This window comes from Hyperolius riggenbachi, chromosome 1 (genome assembly GCF_040937935.1).
Source record: "Hyperolius riggenbachi isolate aHypRig1 chromosome 1, aHypRig1.pri, whole genome shotgun sequence".
Lineage (NCBI taxonomy): Eukaryota > Metazoa > Chordata > Amphibia > Anura > Hyperoliidae > Hyperolius > Hyperolius riggenbachi.
Window position 1 is genome coordinate 581,527,055 of NC_090646.1, and position 22,943 is coordinate 581,549,997.

At 45.2% G+C, this 22,943-nt stretch overlaps 1 protein-coding gene across 1 annotated transcript in view; it reads left to right on the forward strand.

The window, feature by feature from the left end:
• BDP1 (B double prime 1, subunit of RNA polymerase III transcription initiation factor IIIB) overlaps positions 1 to 22,729 on the forward strand; it is a 181,172-nt gene extending 158,443 nt beyond the window's left edge. Inside the window, exons 55-62 of the mRNA XM_068261235.1 lie at positions 1,395 to 1,566; positions 4,915 to 4,984; positions 6,967 to 7,144; positions 9,270 to 9,432; positions 9,539 to 9,566; positions 13,292 to 13,550; positions 15,615 to 15,855; positions 21,628 to 22,729. Of these exons, the coding sequence (XP_068117336.1) occupies positions 1,395 to 1,566; positions 4,915 to 4,984; positions 6,967 to 7,144; positions 9,270 to 9,432; positions 9,539 to 9,566; positions 13,292 to 13,550; positions 15,615 to 15,855; positions 21,628 to 21,756 (1,240 nt within the window). The 3' untranslated portion in view covers positions 21,757 to 22,729. The remainder of the gene's footprint in view (positions 1 to 1,394; positions 1,567 to 4,914; positions 4,985 to 6,966; positions 7,145 to 9,269; positions 9,433 to 9,538; positions 9,567 to 13,291; positions 13,551 to 15,614; positions 15,856 to 21,627) is intronic.
• The last annotated feature ends 214 nt before the right edge of the window (positions 22,730 to 22,943 follow it).

Consider the following 22,943-nt stretch of genomic DNA (forward strand, 5'->3'; position numbering starts at 1 on the left):
ACCTCTGCGATTCAGCTGCAGTGGAAATGGACCCTTCCGCTCTCTATTTTTATTTATAAACTGGCTTTTCAGCACCTTCCAAACAAAACACTCAAAATAAGATCTTCAAAATGTACTTATTAGAGCAAAGTCTCTGTTACCCGGAACTCGCGCATATGGAAGTCTCAACTAATCGGCAAGCCTGTGGGGATAACTGGGACTGTTTTTTGTAGGCCATGAAATACTGAGCCTCCGGCAACGTCCTCTAGCCTTCCTGTAGCTTCTAGTGGCTTTCCCACATTGGCTCTCGGCGTGTCATGTGACCCGATGCAGGTAAGGTGACTCGCTGGGAGCCATACACGGAGGATGCTGAAAAGCCTCTGGGAGCTACAGGAAGGCTAGAAGACATCGCTTATTATTAAGGCCTTTTATGATGAAGTAAAGCTCACTGAATTCTTAAAATATGTAGGATATGTATTCCTCCATTAAAAGCTCACTTATTTGCATCAAAGGACAACTGAAGTGAGAGGGATATGGAGGCTGCCATATTTATTTCCATCTAAGCAATGCCAGTTACCAGGCCCTCCTGCTGATCCTCTGCCTCTAATACTATTAGCCATAGTCCCTGAACAAGCATGCAGCAGATCAGGTGTTTCTGACGTTAATGTCAGATCTGACAAGACTAGCTTGCTTGTTTCTGGTGTTATTCAGATACTACTGCAGAGGCAACTAGTATTGATTAAAAGGAAATAAATATGGCAGCCTCCGTATACCTCTTACTTCAGTTCCCCTTTAAAGAGAGTCTGAAGCCTCATAAAATCCCACTTTTTATTTAACATTCCTCTTCTGCACTATAACCCAAGCTAAAACGCTGCATCAACGCGGCAGAACGCTGGGTTTAACTCGACCCCCCCACAATCCCCTGGGCAAGATGCAGGGAGCGCTTCCTTGTAGAGGCAGAGCTTAGGGCTGTAGCTCTGCCTCTACTCGCATCAATCCCCGCTGATCGCCGCCTCTCCCCGCCCCTCTGTCTTCTTTCCCTGGGAGAGGTGGCGATCAGCGGTGGATTGATGTTAATGGGAAAATTGTGGATTTTTGTCCAGGTATTTGGGGGGTTAAACACAGCGCTCTGCCGCTGGGATGCGACGTTTTAGCTTGGGTTATAGTGTAGAAGGTAAATGTTAAATAAAAAGGGATTTTATGAGGCTTCAGAGTCTAAAGCGCCAACCCCAAGTGCCCCATCCCAGATTCTTTCCCCATGGCATCGGCTACTTGCACACTTTCTGTGCTTGTAGAAGGAGCAACACTCTCACGCTTTTCTTTCTACATATTTTTTTTCTATAATGCTCTTACTGTATCGGAGAATGTGATGCAGAGCTATAATTTGATAGGCTGATATTTATTTTCATTATTAGTAGGCCAGTGGACGCCTTTGCTGCTGATGCACGTAGTTTCAAAGCCGAAAACACAACTCAGCCTGCATCTCCTGAGGAACAGAAAAGCGTTGCTCTACTCACCTCAGATCATCATGCTTCCGAGCCATCTTCTGCTGCACTAAATGACAGCATTGGCTTTCCATTGGAGCAGGTAAATGAGCATTTACATGTAACTTGTCATGAATATGAAGTGTTAATACATATGAGAAATTTACCAGGAGACGTTGTATATCCCTACAAACCTAGATCTGCTTTTACAAGGTTCATCAGGAATGAAACGTGCATACAAACTCGTGTTTTGCTGTTGGAGAGGCTCCTCCCTCATCATCTCAGTGATAATCTAGCATCAGTACAACTATCCTGTTACACTGCTTAGGGCCTGAGCCCACTGACGCAGTTGTCTGCTTTTCAGTTATACATCAATGTTACAGGTACTGAAAAGCGGACACAACTGCGCTAGTGAGCTCAGGCCCTTACTGATCTGCAGTGCTGGTTCATTATGCGAATGACTGCTGTTTTCTGGCACCTACTACTTACCTGCCACTTGTCATCTTTCCTCCCTTTTTCATAATAGAGATCAGGTTGCCTGGCTGTAGCTGATGTGCTTGTCTGTACGGAGCTCATTTGTAAAACGTGTGACCTGAGATGATCATTCTGAACAGCTATTATTGAGTGGCTGTGTTTAGCTTCAAAGTTGATTCCTTGGGGACACTCCCACCTGCTTCTAGTGGTTGTCTGTGACAGAGAGGTATAAGTATAGGCAGGGACCATTTCCCCCAATCAAGTCCATGACAATATTGCTTCACGCTGAGTAAAAAACAAATTCATTTTTGTTTTATCACTAATTGAGGTAGAGGGAAGATCGAAAGAGACATCTAACAGTGTACCCAAATTTTAACGAAAACCCGAGCAAGGCAGAGATGTTCTAAGTTGACTAACAAGTTCTTGACAAATTAACCCATAGAATGCTGAAAAGACAGCCATGTGATAGAACACAACCTTAAATGCCTTGTAGCACTTGGTCCCTGGTTTTAAAGAGAATCTGTATTGTTAAAATCGCACAAAAGTAAACATACCAGTGTGTTAGGGGACATCTCCTATTACCCTCTGTCACAATTTCGCCGCTCCCTGCCGCATTAAAAGTAGTTAAAAACAGTTTTAAAAAGTTTGTTTATAAACAAACAAAATGGCCACCAAAACAGGAAGTAGGTTGATGTACAGGATGTCCACACATAGAAAATACATCCATACACAAGTAACACTGTATACAGCCTTCCTTTTGAATCTCAAGAGATCATTTGTGTGTTTCTTTCCCCCTGCAGTTCTCATGCACTGAAGTTTCAGGCTGCTCATTTCTTCCTGCAAACAGCTTTGCCCTTGTCTGTAATTCCTCAGTATGTGAAAGCCCAGCCAGCTCAGAGGACGATTTATCCAGCTTGTAAAAGATAAGCGAGAAGAGAGAAGCTGCCCTAATCTAAATAATACACAGGCAGTGTGCATAGAGGGGCCTGGAAGGGGGAGTTCATAGCAGAACCACAACACTGAAGAACTTGGCAGCCTTCCAGACACAGGCCGACAAGTCTGACAGGGGAAAGATACATTGATTTATTACAGAGACTGTGATAGTAGAAAGTGCTGCAGTAAGCCAGAACACATTAAAATAGCTTTTGGAACTTGTAGGATGATAAAAAACAGGATGAAATTTTTGCTACGGAGTCTCTTTAATACAACCGAGGACACTGTCTGGACACTATTTTTATGTTCTCCCTGTGTCTGTGTGGGTTTTCTCCAGGCACTTTGGCTTCCTGCCACATCCCAAAAATATACAGATAAATTAACTGGCTTCACCCTAAACTGGCTCTAAACTATGATGGAAATATTACTATGGGGTGAGGATTAGATTGCAAGTCCTGTGAGGAACAGTGACAAGATGATATACTCTGTAAAGTACTGCAGAACATATAAATAATAATAATATAGGTGACTTAGAAGGTGCTGTGACTCAACTCTGATGGAACAGCAGAACTGCTACAGTCTCCACCAGGAAGAAAGGCTGGCATGTGCTCATATTGGAGGAAATACTAAATCTTAATGTATCCTTCCTTCTGCAAAGGTGGTGTTGACCAGAGTCCACATTGTAAAGCCCCAGTCTCCTACGAGCATGGCTTATTTGCCATTAAAGGAAACCCAAGGTGAGAGAGATATGGAGGCTAATATCGAATAGAGAGGTTTGCACACCTGGTATAAATAAATCGGGCAAAAAATAACACTTATGAATGCTCAGTCTATACAACACATGCAATAAAAATTGACTCACACCCCAGCAGGGGTAAATGCATAAAGTATGTATTCAAAACATCACAGCAGTGGGGTAATTACAACAGAATACAGAGCCATAAGGCTGGTCAAAGGAAAAATGTATAACAAGAGTATGCAATGTCAAACATAGAGTTGAGAGCAGATCAAAAACCTCCTACGGAGTCACTTTGAACAAATGCACAATACAGGCAACAACATACAAAGCAATGGTCAGCTAATTGCATATAGGTATATACATAGTGCAGCAAGGAAGCAACATATGAACAGTTAGTATGCACAGAAGGTGACTCATAGGGGGCAGATTTACACCATGACAGCGCTATTTCGAGGGGGGTCCCTTCGTCACAGGATATAGCCTGAGACTCCTTCCTGGCTGCTGCCATTTTTATTTCCTTGTAAACCATGCTGATTCCCTGGCTGTCCTGTTGATTATCTGGCATATGTAGCATCTGAGTCAGCATATGACATATGGCTAATCCAGTAAAACCTGAGTCAGCGTACCTTATCTGCATATGCTTTTTCAGGGTCTATGACTAAGACACAGGATCAGGAGCATTCCCAGGCAACTGGTATTGTTGAAAAGGAAATAAATATGGCAGCCTTCATATCCATCTCACCTCAGGTTTCCTTTAAAATGCCTTTGTCTTCCAATAAACCAAAAGAGATGGCTGATTTCTAATTTATATTAAACTTTTATTATTGTTCTGAACATTCATTGGGAAACCCAGTAGACCTAATGCCTAGTACACACAATGCAATTTTCCATCAGATCGATGGGTAATCTGATAGGAAGTTGCATTGTGTGTAGATGTTAAACTGTGCCCAATCTATAATGAAATCTATTTTCCATTGATAAATCGATTGCGTTATCAATTGGGATCTGATCAGACCAGTCAGAAATTATCGGATTCCATAGCAGGTTGTTCCAGATCAGGATTCAGCGGACAGGTCTATCAGAAATGAGCAGTAGAGAATCTCATCATGAGGTGTCGTGAAAAACCCCTCAGGCCTTCTCGGTTTCCCAACCCTCTCAATGTGGAAAGCATTTTACAGTGTCTACAGAGCTCTTTACAGGGCCTACAGAACTCTTTTTTGTGACAGTGCACTAATAGTTTCCTATACATTACAAACATGAGTCCTAACGAATTAAATTATTTCTTCTGATGATATTTTAATGTAGAGGAGCTATCCTATTAAACAAGAGGATTCACCCCAGCCAGACTTTACGTGCCAAGAAGTTAGTGTGCAAGGTAAGCTTTGTTTCTGTGAAAAACTACTGTCTTCCTCTACGTACCATACATTCAGGGGCATAACAATAGACCCTTCAAGGGATGCAGCTGCAGGGGGGTCTAGAAGCCACAGGGGGCCCCATGGTGAGAGAAGTTTTCTTTTCTCTGTCCTGAGAGACTGACAACTACGGGCACAGAGAGAAAAAAACTTTCTGCCCTGCACAATTGTTCTAATGACTCCATCTGCTCAACCACTGATAAGGAATCATACAAAGTTTTGTAGACAGTCCCTACTCGGTGTGTAGCAAGCTCTTCTGTACAGCGCTCTTCCCCTAGCCTCTCTACCCCTCCCAGAGTGCTGTGTACTGTGGTGATGCTGGCGGAGTTTGCAGAGCCAGTTCTGCTCCACCAGAGATGGACAGAGTGAGTGTAATAAGCTAAGGCTGGGAGCACACTCATTTGTCAGTTTTCTGTATACGTTTTATGCACACCAGGGGCTTGATTCACTAAACCATAATAACACATATTACGGCCTCGCTAGCGTTTTCACGCATGGAAATTCGCAATTGCGCATGAAAACACGTCCAAAACGCTAGCACGGCCATGATATCAGTTATCACGGTTTAGTGAAGCAAGCGTGTGTGTATGTGTGAAAACATGCACGTTTTATCAAAGAAGCTAATGTAATTGATAGAGAAAATGCGTGCAGTGTTTCACTGCTGTCTGTATCTGCATGGGGAAAGCACATTCAAGTGTACATTAGCCAATTTAATAACCTTGGCTCTCAGTTTACCTGTGCAGAAAGCAGGGAGGGGGTGAGGGGGGAGAGGGCCTTTCTAGTTACGCCTCTGCATACATCATACTAAATGCTTGTCACAATGTGTGTGAGATATCACCTGACTCCAGCATGGGAGCCCTCTCTTCTCTGCAGCTCTCCCATCATTTAGCTTTGGCTCTACCCCAGGCTTTCTGCATGTCTGTTGAACTCGTGTGACATGCAGGAAGACCGGGGCACAGACCGAGGCAGAGCAGAATGATTGGAGGTCTGCAACAGAGTGCAGAGAAGAGAGGACTGCCACTCTGTAATCAGGTGAGATCTCTCACACATGCCACGCTGGTCTGCTGTGGAAAGGGAGGTAGAGGGGCAACTCGGCTACTGGGGGGAGGAAGGGCACCTCCACATTTGAAATTAGATTGGGGGGTGGGGGGGGGGGTCTGTTAAAAGAACACTAAGTAATTGTTTATATGGGGGGGGGGAGAGATAAGAAACTAATTAACACATACTGAAATCTGCAGGGACATGAGAAAGTGCCTTACAATGATGTCCTCTAAGCCAACCTCGTGTTTTGTAGACATTTTTATTCTAAAAAATAATGATTAGCCTGCAAAATGCAGATGATTGCGGCAAGTGTTCTGCTTGGACTGGTTTATCTTTCCTCTGTTTTCTCATGGCCTCCAGTATAGCATGAAACTGAAGAGGCAACTTGTCATGTAGGGTTGTTAAAAATTGATTGCGAGGACGCACGTTGTTTACATTTTATTGTCCAGTGTCCAAAAACGTCATGAAGGTCAGGATTGTCTGTTGCGGTACTGCAGTAAACTAAATGGATATGTCAAAATTTGAGCTGTCTGCAGTCTGCACAGGTCTATGGAATACTTCTGTCTCAACATAACTGTTTATCTGCTATCCTCCAAGCAAAAACCTGTCCAGTAGGGGGCGTAGTGTGAACCCATCTTTTCTTTGTTCCCTCTTATTTTTATTTATTTTTATCAAACAGACAAAGCTTTATTGAAAAGATAAGAGAGAGACAACTGAAGTGGTATTGCACTTTACATAGCTAAATACAGAGAGGCTTTGTTCCCTATTATTACAACTTTTGCCTCACACATGTGACTCTTAGAATCCCCACTCAAAGAAATGAATAGGACTGAGTGCTGTAACATGAATGGTTTCATCCTACCCATGAGAAATGCATCAGAGTTTTATGTGTTTATCTTGGCAGAGAGCTTACTGGAAGATGACCCTGCAGGAGAAGCAACTTTTATTTTGACTCTGGTTGAAATTCCCCTGACTGATCAGTACTCCTTCTCGTGTGATGTGAGCCCAGCAGATGTCCTCCCAGCCCCTGTGATGATCACCTCTGGCTCCTCTCAAGTCCTCAGTCAGCCCCAGGATCAAAGGTGAAATCTGGAATTATAGTCATAACTCGTATTATACACATTATATATAACTGAAATTCATAGCGTTGCTATGCTGACATCCTTCTCTCAGATTTCTTAAAGTTTAACATGTTTGATTATTACTAGATTGTGTCCTGTCTGTTATTTGTTATGGTGGATTGTCTTCCAATTAGCTTCCTATGTGTTATGATGCGTTTGAGGCAAAAAAAAAAAAAAAAAAAAACTACTGTACTTTTTGGACTATAAGACTCACTTTTTCTCCCCCAAAGTGGGGGGAATAAGTCACTGCTTCTTATAGTCCAAATGCAGGGAGTTCCTGACCTGTGAACACCTGCCAATACGAACCGCAATGTCGGGGACTGTGTGTACTGTGGCCATGCAGAGGACACAAGGGAGACACAAAGGGGCATAGAGGGGGACACAGGACGACACAAGGGGGGACAGAGGAGGACACAGGGGGACACAAGAGGTACAAGGGGGCATGAGGTACAAAGGGGACGTAAGCCACAAGATGCCCCTTCACCATGGATGCAACAGGTTTAGTATACATTTTTGTTCCTCTGTTTTTTGTCCTCTAAACTTAGGTGCGTCTTATGGTCAGGAGCAGCTTATAGTCTGAAAAAAAAAAAGAGCTGTGATTCTGATGTTTATATAGACATCTGCCCAGCACAAGCTTAGTAGTGAGAGCACATATACCCATATAGCAGAATAGTAAGGAAAATGCTGTAAAACAATGTCCGATGGGCAGGCCTTCTGTCCTGTTTTGCATTATGTGGGACTTTAGTGTCAAAGAACATTTTAAAGAATCATTTTGCATCTGATGGTTGTGAATATTTGTGTTTGTCAGCGGTACATTTATGTGCCTTCATCCATGTCATGTGATTTTTGTAGTTCGGTGAAAGCGATACTGAAGCTAATAAAAAAAAAAAAAAAAGTCAGATACTCACCTATGGAGAGGAAAGGCTCTGGATCTCACAGATCAGTACTTGTAGAAACAAAAGGAACACACAGAAACCGGGAGCACGTTTTGGTGTAATATCGCCAGGTAATGGATAGAAGAAGGTAGGTAGAAGATATATTCACAACTGTGGGTTGCTCCAAGAGGCGACCACTCGTATGGGCTTGTGGGGAAACCGTCCCCACTTAGCCTTTAAGGAAAATGTAGCGGTCGCTGCTCCCAAAAAAAGAGGTTCATGTCACAGCCAAGTTGTGGGTTGAGTCCCCTACCGAAGTAGGGTAACTTGATAAACAAACAGGAGGCATCCTAATAAACCCACGTACTACTTGACAGGCACGTTAATTAACCTGAGGTAGCGGCTTATGCCGTGAAATAATGCTGAATAAAAGTTTAAATCTTTTCATAAAAATGTGCTATGAGCCTCCTTAAGGTAGGACCATTCTATTTTATTATTTGTTATGTTTAATTTCTGCATAGAGCACTGCAGTACCCTTTACCTTTGGGCACCTCCTGTTCACCTCCTGTTCAGATATATATGGAATTCAGAGCCTTTCCGGTCCTTTCTCGGTGTCCTCGTGCCAGTGCTGTCACTGGTATTTGACCAACTTGGCCCCTCGGGAGGCTTCAGAAGCACTCATATCTCCGAGTGCTTCCAAAGACAGGCGGCTCTGTATTGCACATGCAAGGAGCCTTTCCGAGGGATCCTGGGGACAGCAAATTTGAACTAGGAACAGCGATGGAACGAGGAAACTGAGAGGGGACGGGGAAGGCTCCATGAGTGAAGGAGGTTATTTCGGTGCGCGGCGCTGAGCGCCATCATAGCAGCAATGCTATAATGTGCACCGCGCGTAGCGGTAATTTGGGGCTCTGGCTGCTGCCAGACCCCGAATAACATCTCCCTCCGAGTTGCGCCAAAGCGGAGGGGGAATAGTATTTAATGCCGCCTCTGATTTTAATGGCAGCAGGGAGAGCCGTCATTTGTCTCTCCCCACGCCAAACTGAGCGGCGCCCTCATAATATGTACTCCTCCATGAGATCCAGAGCCTTCCCTCTCTATAGGTAAGTATCTGACTTTATTTTTGGTTTGCTTTAGTATTGCTTTATGAGCAAAACATATTTGGGCTTTGCTAATATTAGTCTTTTCTTCTCCTGGTGTTTTCTGAGCAGTTTTGGATCTGCAGCGTTGTCAGAGCAATCGCCTGATGAGCCTTGTCCACCTGCTCCGGTACAAGCGGACCTGTCACTGAGTACGTCTTGTAGGAAGAGAAGTGCCAGCAGTGAAGGCTGTGAGCAGCCGTACAAGAAGCCTGTGCTGTGCAGCACTGCTGAGGTAATCGGCTCTGCCAGACACACGCTGTACATGTGGAATCATTATGTAGGATAGATGATTACAATGTAACCTATATAAATACACACTTTTTGTTTTTTTGTAACAGGGTGAAGACCACGAAGCTGAGAATACAGGTAAATAACCTTCCTGAAATAGCTCTGAGCCGTTTCTGTTGATAATTCGAATATCCATATTGAACTGGTGTAGCTAATAATAATACATTTTTCATCTCAAAACTGTGTTTCTATAACTTGGAGTCCTTTTTTGATTTGGCTGCTATGCCACAGGAGCCTACTAATGATACAATCTTGATTGTACAATCATACCTCTTGCATGTAACTACCTTAAGGGACAGCGGAAGTGAGAATAATATGGAGGCTGCCATATTGATTTCCTTTTAAACAACACCATTTGCTTAGCAGCCTTGCTGATCAATTTGGCTGCAGTAGTGTCTGAATCACACCAGAAACAAGCATGTCAGATCTGACTATGTGAGAAACACCTGATCTGCTGCATGCTTGTTCAGGGTCAGTGGCTGAAAGTATTAAAGACAGATAAATATGGCAGCCTCCATATCCCTCTCACTTCAGGTGTCCTTTAAGTATCCATTCTAAGTATATTCCCTCAGCTTACCCCCTACCACATAGATATAGTAAAATTGAATCCGATGGGATTGGTTGGTCGAATTTCGATCGGGGGGCAGGTGGAGAGGTAGATCGATGGCCCATCAAACATTGCAACACTGAAGTTCAATCGATTTTCAATAGATTTCCTAGCTAGGCTCTATTAAAAATTGATGTGCTGTATGTGGTAAGAATTGATTCCTTAAAGAGAGACTGAAGCGAGTGAAACAGCATTTGATTATTGTAAAGAACCTTACATAATGCTAAACTGCCGCATCCCCACTGCAAAATGAGGAGTTTATACCCCCCAGATCCCCTCTCCTTTGTCTGGGGAGCGCTTCCTGCTTGAGGCAGAGCTAATGGCTGTAGCTCTGCCTCTTCGCACGTCAATCCCGGCTGATCGCCGCCTCTCCCCGCCCCTCTCAATCTGCCTTCACAGAGAGGGATGGGGGAGAGGCGGAGATCCGCGCGGCGATTGACATGCATGGAGGCAGAGCTACAGCTCATAGCTCTGCCTCCATGGGCAGCAAAATCCATGACCAAGAAAGTCGTGGATTTTGCAGGGGGATTTGGGGGGGTATAAACCCCTCGTTTTGCCCGCAGGATAGCAGCAGTTTAGCACTATCTATAGTGCTTTACAATAATCAAATGCTGTTACACTCACTTCAAAGTCTCTTTAAGCAATGACTCCTTTCAGAAAGGAAGCAATCGTTTTGAAACATTGGGGCATTCACTGAGGCCTGCAGCAAAGTATGCCGACACGGTCATGTGCATAGTGCCCAATCCCCCCATTGCTCAGTGACATACTCCATAGACTTCCATTACCTCAAGCACCATGTGTTAAGCACGGTACTTGCAGTAACGCGCTGCGGCTCTTGCTTCAGATCGAATACTTCCGCTAAACCGCAACAGACCGCAATAGAGGTGAAAGTCTCCACAGACTTCTATTGCCTCAAGCACCATTTGTTAAGCACGGTGCTTGCAGTAACGTGCTGCTGCCCTTTCATTACTTTTGCGGGTCCATGTGGTAGAATAGGGTAACGCAATGCAGGTTTTGACTCCTATTGTAAAAGGGGCCTAAACTGCGGTAAGCAGAATAACGAGCCTGAAGTCTTACCTCACGTTGAGTAGAGCATAATGCAATGCTACTTTGTTTGCATTACACTTTACTCATCGAGTATAATAAATACACACCATTGAGTGGAAATCTATGTGTATATGGCTGACTTCTTTAGATATTCCACATTTTAAGACTAGCCAAGTCAGAGCCCTAAGCTTAGTTCCACTGAAGTGCTGTAATGTATGACATTCATAAAGTATAAACACTGTATATGAAATGGTTCATAACACCTGTAAGCCATTGCTTTGGAGTGTTCCCGGAGCAGCCAGAAATGTTTCCTGAACGTGTTACCACTTAAAGGAAATATAAAGCCAAAATAAAAAAAAAAAAAATCAGTAACTTACCTGGGGCTTCCTCTGCCCATGCCGTCTTTCCGAGACTCTGCAAACAGCACCTGCTACCCCCTGCAAATCTAGCAGTCCATGCACCTCCTCACCACTCTCCCGATGCCGGGAACATTATGTGCATGCGCAGTACACGAAAATCACTGCTACATATGTGGAGTGATGTGGGAGTGTAATCATGGTGCTCAGGGCCTTGCATGTACAGTAGCCTTTAACTGGAGGACTCTGAAGGACATCCTGGGCACATGGTGACTCCAGGGGGCTGCAGGAATCCCCAGTAGTAACCCTTTAAAGCAGGGGTCAGGAACTTTTTCGGCTTAGTGAGCCATAAACGCCACATATTTTAAAATGTATTTCTGTGAGAGCCATACAATATGTTTCAAACTGGGACAGTTCACATGTGCAGTAGAAGGTTCATGTCCCTGTTGTCATGGCGATGTGTAAACAGTTGATCCTCTGGGCAGCGGAAGTGTCAGACACGTGTTCAGCTTCTCTTGGGTTGCAGCAACATCAGCAATTTCCTCGAGAGCCAGACAGGAGAAATACCGACTAACAGCTTGTACAATTAGCTAGCTGACTTGGGGGTTGATTCACTTTGTAGGGCAAGATCCCTGCACCTTGGCCCAATAGGCTGCTTGTCAAGTGACAGCCTATTGGGCCAATGAAAGTGCAGGGATCTCGCCCTACAAAGTCACTGGACCTGATGGGATCCAGGGTGGGACAATTAGAGTGGCCATTAATTGTGGCGGTAGCGCGAGTAAGTTAGTAGTGCATGCTACAGCAGTAATGTGCCTAATCTCAAAATTTTACTTGCGCCGTCACACTAAGCTGCGCTGCATGAGCTGTGTAGCTTAGTGAATCATCCCCAAACTGTGAGCCAGATGTAGCCATCAAAAGAGCGACATCTGGCTCCCGAGTCATAGGTTCCCTACCCTGGGCGGAGTAAGGTGCTTTGGTCTGTACTGCCCATATGCATTGCTGACTAACGCAGCTCCCAGGCCTTTTGGCTAGGAAAAGTGCGGAATTTTTATAACTCCGGCCGCAAGGTCGCAGCTTGCTGGCACCGGGGACTTGTCCCCTGGGGACTTCGGTTCCCGCCCGGCTCCCTCTCGGGGGAGCCACGGACCATGTGGGATGCCACATGGCCAGGCCCTGTGGGTAGCCACAGGGCACGTCTGGGTCCTCCAATTCTGCGGGTGTCGGAGGACGCCACCAGGGTCCTCCAACCCCTCGGGTGTTGGAGGATGCCAAGTACCCCTGCGCCGATGACAAAGGGGGAAGGTTCCCTTTGGGGAACACTGGAAGGGCACTGCTGTATTGTGGGGCCCGTGGCTGCTCATGTACGTTTTGTGGGAGTGTTTACGCACGCCCACTTTTTCCGTGCATGAGCATAAAGGCCTTGCTTACATCGGGAGCCAAGAAAGCTATATATAAAAACAAAAAATAGGATCCCTACCCTTGCTTTTAAAGTATTAGTTCAGCTTCCAATTTTTATTTTGGGGGGGGTGCATTTAATAGACTGTTTGGGCAGCTGTTTGAATACTGAGGTCTATGTGTCATCGCATTTTGCTTGCTCTCTTCTGCCATCTGTCTCCTCCTGAGCGCCTCGGAGAAATGCATTTGACATCAGCACAGTGTCCCTTTTATTTTTAGTCTTTTGCCATTGTGTAGTTTTGTTTGATTTCTTTCTCCATGTATAAGGGGATCTTTTGTTTATGCTGTAATAGTTTCCCATGAGCTGGTCCTTAGCTATGTGGTTTTTGTTTTGCCAGTGACTGAGGGAAATCCTAATGCGGATAAAACACCAAAGAACATCAAGATGGAAGAAGTTGGAGAATCCTGTCAGCATTCTGCTGGGATAACCTGCTGTACAGAGGGGGAACAGCCGTCTGAGTGCAGCAGTGTCAGTTCAGAGAACAGCGCTGCTATATGCACAGACAAGCCTACCACTACCAGCCTCGCATCACTCAGCAGAAGTTTACCTTCAGGCTCTGCAAACGCTGCATCCTCTTCAGAGACACCGCTGCAAAGGTCAGTCTTATGTATGGGATAGTATAGACCATTTTCTGTTAATGTAGAGAATTTGAATCTTGAGACCAAATATAAGCACAAGCCCACATATTAATTAGTGTCAGAAAAGCAACAAAGTCAGTTAACCTTCCGCACACTCCCATGCACATTTTTTTCCACACAACTCATGCAGGAACCAATGCTATTCCTACAGCTAAGTTAAAAGCTGGGGTCTTCATTACATGAATAAGGTCTGTTGCATAGTTTCCCTGTGTTAGTATGTGTCCCATCTCTGGCCCTGTAACATGCATAGCACCAACATGCAAGCTTTCAGTGCGTCAAGCCTATCTAGGGATCATTAGGGGCACATAACCTAACATCCTCTTTTTGGACAGTGCATCAAACTAATCCCCCCAAGGTAGCTACCAAAACACATCCATATGTACTAACCGTGCATTTTCTTGTTTTAGTGTCAGGCAGGATAAGTGGACCTGAAGTGTAAAAAATATATTCCGCAAAAACATTATATAGAATAGCATGAATAAATGTACAGTGAAATTCAAGTTTTGTTGGTTAGCCATGCCTTGTTCTTTTTCTTCCCAAAGGCTGCTGGGAAATATTGTAAGTGGGTGTTTCCTACAGTACATGTGGCCTGAGAGGTATTGTACTGGTGTAGCCTTTCCCTGAGGCGAGGGGTGAAGGGGGGAGGAGTGAAGCATCACCCTCAGTATTCCTGATTCCAGTTGTTTTTGTGCTTTCAAACATTAAGAATAATGTGAAAGTAGCCTTATGTTAGCCATGCAGGCGACTTGACGGCTGAGCGACCATCCAATTTTATTATAATAAAATCGGATGAAAATCTGTGCCGCCATGTGCATGCCCAACTGACAATGCAACCAATTTTGGGCTGAAATTGGTTGCAGTAGTCGATTGAACATACTGCAAGATGTAGGGCCAACTTGCTGGATCGGGTGCACAGCATAACTGTGTGCGATATTAGGATGAGCAACGAAAACCCCGGCACTGTCCCCCCCCAATGTTAAATGTCCCCCCCCCCCTCCTCGTGCCCAGTACATTACCTGTCCGTGACCTCCGCTGGCTCCGGGTGCCCTCCGTTCTCCATACATGCGCTCCACGTGGTTGCCTAGTAAGGGCGTGTGTGTAACGTCCGCCACATTACTAAGCAACCACGTGCCGCACGTGTAAGGAGAACAGGGAGTGAACCTGGAGCCAGCGGAGGCTGCAAACAGGTAACAGATCACTTGGCATTGGCGGGGGGTGGAACGACATTTAACATTAGGGCGGACAGCGTTGGGTCGGCGAGGTCGCCGGATGTGGCGTCACAAGGCCGATTCCTGATCAGTTTCATCATGAAAGAGAGATTTGTGTCTTGGTTAAATCTGCCCATCATCGCTCGATGTATGGTTACCTTTACAGTATTATGCCGTCCAGAGCTGATATTCTACTTTCCTGTTGCTAAATACAGAGGTCAGCTGTTGCTGTATTCAGTATAGGAATTGTCATTCTAGCCCCTTTATAATTTTAATAAGCCAAGGAAAGCCCAATAAGCTTTCCAAAACTCTTACTGCTGCTCTTTGCCTCCAGGGTTATTCCGATTCCACAGTACAAGGACTTGTTCTTTGCTACTGTTGTCATAGTAACCATAATGCATGAATAAATTGCAAGCTGATACGCCTTTAGCAGATTAAGACCAAGCTGAAACTGGTTATTATTAGAAATTACACAAGTCCCACAATTGTAGTTCACAAACCTCTTTACACACAATCTGTCCTATACCGTCTGACTTTAACAAGACTCTAGCTTTAATAGTGATGAGTCAAAAAGGCAGCAGCCAGTAGTGAGAGGGGATTGTGGAGCGCTGGAGTGGATTGGGGACACTCCCAAATAGAATCTTTGCATAATTGGGATTATAGGCCTCACGAAGGTTTTTAGTTTTTTTTTTTCCCTTCACGTGCTGTATTTTCTTTATTCAGGGGCTGTAGAGGCACTTTGGGAAATTGTGAATTTGCTTTAATCCTATTATTTTTTTATTATTTAAAGATGCCTTGTGTTGTGTTTCCTCAGGCCTGGGAAGAAACCTTTGGGATTCTTATCTTTGGTCTGCAAAGAAAAACAGTCTAAAAAATCTAAAGCGGTGACAAAGAAGAAAAATGTGCCAAAGTGTAAAAAGACACCATTTCAGAAGCTGAAAGAACAGGGCTCCAGTGAGAACTGTGAGCAGCCCCCAAATAATGATGTGCCTTCCGAGTCATCTCCTGCTGTCGCCACGCCCACAGATGAAGAATCCATCCCCTCCACTAGTCAAGTGAGTATCCGTTCTGCTAAGATGGACGTATACCGTCCTCCTATCCTGACCAAGGTTCCGCTTTCTGATTGGTTACTTGATTTAATGTAAGAGAGCAACCAAAATTATTTTAAAACAACAAATGTGGACAAGCACCATCTGACATAATTATATATCATTAAACTAAGAGGAATGTGCTAATTGGGCAATTGAAATATGCAACACTAAAAGAGAAAGTACCCAATATGAACAGCACCAAACCAATCCAATATTAGTTCAAAGATCATACAAAAGCTTTATTGGTAAATAGTGAACAAAATGAAAACACATATATAAAAATCACCAAAGGTGATAGGCAGCGGTGTACAATAATAATACAATAATACACTAAATCTCAATACCTCACAAAGACCTCAATAAAATGCCATAAGGATAATAAACTCCATGCAAAAATAGAATAAGCCTATATGAGCACATATCATAAATCATAAAAAAGTGTAAGTCCACAGTGCATACCAATATTAATATAATGGCAGTTGAACCTTAAAGGGTATATAAATAATAAATAATAAAGCAATCCAACAATAATAAGGAATAGAATGCCAAAAAGGAGACAAAAGGGGTCTCAATTAAATAAGTGAAGTGTCCAATAGGACAACAGAATAAAGGGTGAAGCACCAAAGGGGACGTGCAACAAGGTGGGGTGATCAAATGAGAAGCTCAAGACTTACTGGAAGAGGTAGGAGGCATCAAGACAACCGCCGCTCGCCAAATGCATCATGGGAAACCACAGTTGCTCACCTAAAGCTGAACTATCGCAAATGCCTTCTGGTTTAAGAAGGCACATTTACACTGGACAGACGAGTGATTGTCTGAAGTAACGTCTAATTCCGATCTTATTGGTAGCTTACTGCAAAACTTAAAAGCCACCTGAAGTGACTCTTATCTTAATGAAATAAGCATGTGTATGGACAGTCCCAATCCTACTTAGAATTATGCTATCCCCCACTGTAAGGGTTACTGTTATTACCGTATTTTTCGGACTATAAGACGCACTTTTTCTCCCCCAAAAGAGGGGGGGGGGGGGAAGTCTGTGCGTCTTATAGTCCGAATAATACATTTGGACCTGCGCCTCAGTCCCCCTGTCCTCCAGTCTTCTATCCCCCCAGAAGAATGTATTAAATACATACATTTATACTGTTATCCCTGTGTTCCCTTGTGTCGTCCATGTCTCCAATCCCCATGTTATCCGGTCCGTCATCCCATCCAGTGTGTTAAATGAATCCTGTATTCGCAGCCACACTGCTCCCATCATTGAAGTCACCGCGGAACTAGAAAGCGCGTGTTGTATTTGCAGCCTGTGTTCCCTTGTGTCCTCCAATCTCCATGTTCTTTGTTGTCCGGTCCGTCATTCCATCCATTATGTAAAATTAATCCTGTATTAGAAGCCGCGCCGATCGCATCATTGAAGTCGCCGCCGGCCGAACTAGGAAGTGCTTGTCAGCCAAGAACCAATCAGGCACGGGGGCGCTGCCACAGACAGCCAATGACGCTGCTTACTGCTCCTGACTCCTTTCCTGATAGGAGCCGGTAGTCCCGCGGGCGGGACCAATGGCTCCATTCAGGGAAGGAGTCAGGAGCAGTAAGCAGCGTCATTGGCTGTCTGTGGCAGCGCCCCCGTGCCTGATTGGTTCTTGGCTGACAAGCACTTCCTAGTTCGGCCGGCGGCGACTTCAATGATGCGATCGGCGCGGCTTCTAATACAGGATTAATTTAACATAATGGATGGGATGACGGACCGGACAACAAAGGACATGGAGATTGGAGACACGGAGGACACAAAAGAACAAAGGCTGCAAATACAGCACTACAATAGACTCCTGAGAAAAGTATGTACGAGTGTCCCACGTTGTTATTATCATCCCCTTCAGCCACTGATCACTCCTGCATGCGTCATGAGCTGCACAGCTGCTAATACAGCTAATTAACACACAGGATGACACCAGACAAAGAACAAATGACATGGTGGATTGGAGACACGGGGACAGGAGCTAGAAGATACAGGGAGATAGAGGACAGGGGGACAGGACACACGGGGATGGAGACACCAAAGGACATGGGGAGGACAGAGGAAAGGACACTGACTGAGGACACAGGGAGACAGTGGGCACAGGAAGACAGAACAGAGGACACAGGGTTGGAAATTCCAGAGGACACAGGGACAGTGGGCACAGGAGGACAGGGCGGAGGACACGGAGATGGAGACGCCAGAGGACACCGTGACTGAGGACACAGGGGGATGGAGACGCCAGAGGTCACTGGGACAGTGGACACAGGAGGACAGGACAGAGGACACAGGGGAACAGTGGGCACAGCAGGACAATACACTGGGACAGAGGGCTCAGGGGGATAGGGATGCCAGAGAACACTGGGGACAGTGGATACAGGAGGACAGAGGATAGTACACCGGAACTGAGGACATGGGGACAGTGGACACAGGTAAACAGGGGACACTAGGGTACATAGGGGGATAACAAGAGGTATAAGAAAGGTACAAGGAGGACATAATAATTGGGGGGGGGGAAAGGTCCATAAGACGCCCCTGCACCATGAATGCTCCAGGTTTAGTATATTATTTTTTTTCCTGGTTTTTGTCCTCTAAACCTGGTTGCGTCTTATAGTCCGGAGCGTCTTATAGTCCGAAAAATACGGTACTTATTTTATTCATATAGCACAATCATTTTTCCTAGAGTTGTACAGAGTACTAAATAGACAGTAGTGAAGACCATAGATATATAAATAGTTCAATGTATGGAACAATAACAGCAGCAAGTAACACAAGTACAAAATGCATACATACCGTATATACTCGGCTATAAGTCGAGAAATTTTGGACTGACTCAAAGTATAAAAGTGGGGGGTCGCCTTATACTCGAGATAGTCCAAAATTTCCCCACTTATAGCCAGGAATGGGGGAGGCACCTCTTTCTCGCCCCCTTCCTGTAATGTAAAGCAGACAGTTTATTGAAAATCCCCCTCCCTCCCACCACCATGCAAAGGAGCCTCTTGTCTCTATCTCTCCCCCCTGTGTAATCGCTAAAGTGGAAGCTTCTCACTCACTAATCCATCCGAGCGTAGCTCTCTGTAGTCAGTCACGCTGGCTGGGCTGTGTATGCATTGAGAGCTCACAGCTACGGCTCCTGTCATGTGACTTCATGTATCACATGACATCGGAAGCTGTAGCTTATGCATACACAGCCCAGTCAGCGTGACTACAGGGACTCGGGGAGAAGAGGGCTGCGCTCGGATAGATTAGTGTGAGTGAGTAGCTTCCACTTAAGCGATTACACAGGGGGGAGAGATAGAGATAAGAGGCTCCTTTGCGTGGTGGTGGGAGGGAGGGGGGTTTTCAGTAAACTGTCTGCTTTTGTTATCACGGTCGGAACACCGGATAGCTCAGTGAGTGATTGCTGGCTTCAGTGATCACACAGAGGGGCGAGAGGTAGAGAGAAGAGGCCTCTTTGCATGGTGGTGGGAGGGAGGGGGGCTTTTTAGCAAGCTGTCTGCTAACACTGCTGGGAAGGGGAGACAGGGGATGGCTATTGCCCACCAGTGACTGCACAGGGGCCTCACAGCAGGAGCCACACAGCTAGCAGGTCACAGGGGCCACCCAGCATGAGCCACACAGCCAGGGGAAACAGGGGCCACACAGCCAGGGGGACACAGAAGCCACACAGCCAGGGGGACACAGAAGCCACACAGCCAGGGGGACACAGAAGCCACACAGCCAGGGGGACACAGAAGCCACACAGCCAGGGGGACACAGAAGCCACACAGCCAGGGGGACACAGAAGCCACACAGCCAGGGGGACACAGAAGCCACACAGCCAGGGGGACACAGAAGCCACACAGCCAGGGGGACACAGAAGCCACACAGCCAGGGGGACACAGAAGCCACACAGCCAGGGGGACACAGAGGCCACACAGCCAGGGGGACACAGAGGCCACACAGCCAGGGGGACACAGAGGCCACACAGCCAGGGGGACACAGAGGCCACACAGCCAGGGGGACACAGAGGCCACACAGCCAGGGGGACACAGAGGCCACACAGCCAGAGGGACACAGAGGCCACACAGCCAGGGGGACACAGAGGCCACACAGCCAGGGGGACACAGAGGCCACACAGCGGCCACACAGCCAGGGGGACACAGAGGCCACACAGCCAGGGGGACACAGAGGCCACACAGCCAGGGGGACACAGAGGCCACACAACTAGAGGGGCCACACTGCTAGAAGGGCCACACAGCCCTTAACTTTGCTGCACAGACTTATATTTGAGTAATGAATAAATTCCTGTTTAAGAGGGTCAAATTTTGGGGTCGACTTATACATGAGGTCGACTTGTATCCGAGTATATACGGTAGTTCATGTATGCTTTAAAACATCCAGTAATACAGAAACAAGTTCATCTGAAACGTGAAGAAACACTAGGGGGAGGATCCGTCAGTTCCTAGCTTATCATATAGAGGGTGGAGACACGAAGTGAGGAGAGGAACGGTCTAGCCTAAATATCTGATATACAGTAGATCTGAATGTATCTGAAGGAGGACTGAGACAAATTATAAGTTTGTCTGAAGAGTTGCGTTGAAAGATGCATTTCAAGGTTTCTGGTCTCTGAGGATGAGCTGTGGGAGAGCGAGCCAAAGGAGAAGTGACACTGGTGAGAAGTCTTAGATACGATAGAGTAAGGGGATATGAGTAGTTGGGGATCTCTGACTGTTTCCTCCCGGACTGTAGTGTAACTCTGGTAATTAGAATTGTAGATCACTATGTGGGTGACACAAAGCACATCTATGTGCAGACAACAATTTGCAGTTCAATATTTGTCTGGGAGCTGAATAACATTAAAGTGAACCTAAAGTCAGGAATAAAAAATGAGTTTAACTCACCTGGGGCTTCCCGCAGCCCCCTGAAGCTGATCGTTGCCCACGCTGACTCCATCAGATGTCCCTCGACCGGCCGGCGGCGACTTCCGGTTTCGCTGTCACCGGCCGACAGGCTGGGAACGCGAGTGAATTTTCATGTTCCCAGCCAGAATAGCGCCCCCTATGCTGCTATTGCAGCCTCCCTATGCTGCAATAGCAGCATAGGGAGCGATATTCTGGCTGGGAACGCGAAGAATCACTCGCGTTCCCAGCCTGTCGGCCGGTGACGGCAAAACCGGAAGTCGCCGCCGGCCGGTCCAGGGACATCTGATGGAGTCAGCGTGGGCACCGATCAGCTTCAGGGGGCTGCGGGAAGCCCCAGGTGAGTTAAACTCATTTTTTTATTCCTGACTTTAGGGTCACTTTAACATTTTGACTCAGGTGCACAAGATAATTTTTTTTTAATATAGACTCCAACCTTTAAGTACAAAATAAGACTATGGGGTTCCAGGGAAGTTCTGTTTAGGAGTATAATTGTAGATACAATTGTTTCTCATCAGTTGATTTTAAGTTCAGGTTTGCTTTAGCTATAGTATGGCTTTTTGTATCGTGTCTCCTATCTGAATTATGCACGTTTTCCCCACTAAAGGCTGTACATCGGGTAGTGCAGCCAGCATTCAGACTAAAGGATTGCTGCCATGACATCAGCTACAGGAAATGAACTGAGCCATAGATCTGCACACAACCCCCACAGGAAGCAGAATATACATGTATTCCATGTGAAGTCTGTCCTTCTATATGTACATACCGTACATACATATTGTAACCATGCATTTCCTTTCTTATATTTTGCGGTTTACCTTTAAGGTCCCTGAAACTCAGGATGACAGCGTATCTGAAGAGTTGCCCAAGTCCCAGGACCTGCTTTCAGAAGAGGAGCCTGCCCAAGTCTCTCAGTACTTTTTCAGTGACATTTTCATGGAGGTGGACAATTAACGGAGCTCCTAGTGTGTTGCAGAGGACCACCACTTATTTAATTACTTTGTTTATATGTATATGTTTTTGGGGATTTTTTCCCATCGTCAAAATGAACTCTCTGAAAGTCCGTTATGAGAAATCTATGTGCCTTGTCATTGATGTATATTTTACATAGAACAAGCTAGCAAGGATCTCTTTTTATAAGAATTGTGTACAGTCAGAGAATATGAACTAGATCTATTTATTTATTTAATTTATTGGCTCCTGCTGAGCTGTAGGCTGCCATGGGTTGCTGTGCAATGTATGGCGGACCACAAGTACTGCAGGATTCTATGGAGTCACATGCCTCACAATGGACGCTGTAAGATGCTGCCTGTGTTGTAGTAAAATTACTTCACAATATGCTTTATCTCCTCAAAGTATTTTTGCTCCTTGGTAGAAGACGCTGTGAGCTTGCACTGAGAACAGGTCACAAAGGTCGCAAACATCTGTAACAATCTCATTCTCTACTGTGAAGCTGCAGCAAGGCCCGCTGCCACCTCTCCTTCAAATGCTTTCTGCAAGTATGCTGAAAAGCGTTTGAGAGCTTTTGGCGGCTTCCGGGGTGCGTTTGTTTTTAACCCCTGCAGGGGGACATGGAGGCGGGGCGCTTAGCAACCCTGAAAGCTGCATGTTGCTTCCAGAATTACGTGAAACAACCGAGGAAAATCGGGGCATCCATGCAAACGACAGTAAACAATCATAGTGGCGATGTCTATTGATTTGAATGATGAGCGCTGCAGCCTGACTTTGAGTGCCGCAACGGTCTTTACTGTTCTGTAACAGATAATTTGGTGGTGGTTTTTTTTTTTTTTTTTTTTTTTTTTTACATGTTCTTTCCACAGCTTTGCTTGGTCTGTATGTTTCTGGAAGAACGCACACAGAGGATTTGCCGGTATTAATGGTGAAACTTGAAAAATTAGGATATTGTGCAAAAGTCCATTTATTTTATCAATTCAACCTAAAAGGTTATATATATATATATATATATATATATATATATATATATATATATATATATGTATATATATATATGTATGTATGTATGTATGTATATATGTATGTATAATATATACTCACACACATGCAAAGCTAGATATTTCAAGTCTTTATTTATTGTAATTTTATTGATTATGGCTGACGGCTTATGAAACCCCCAAAATCTC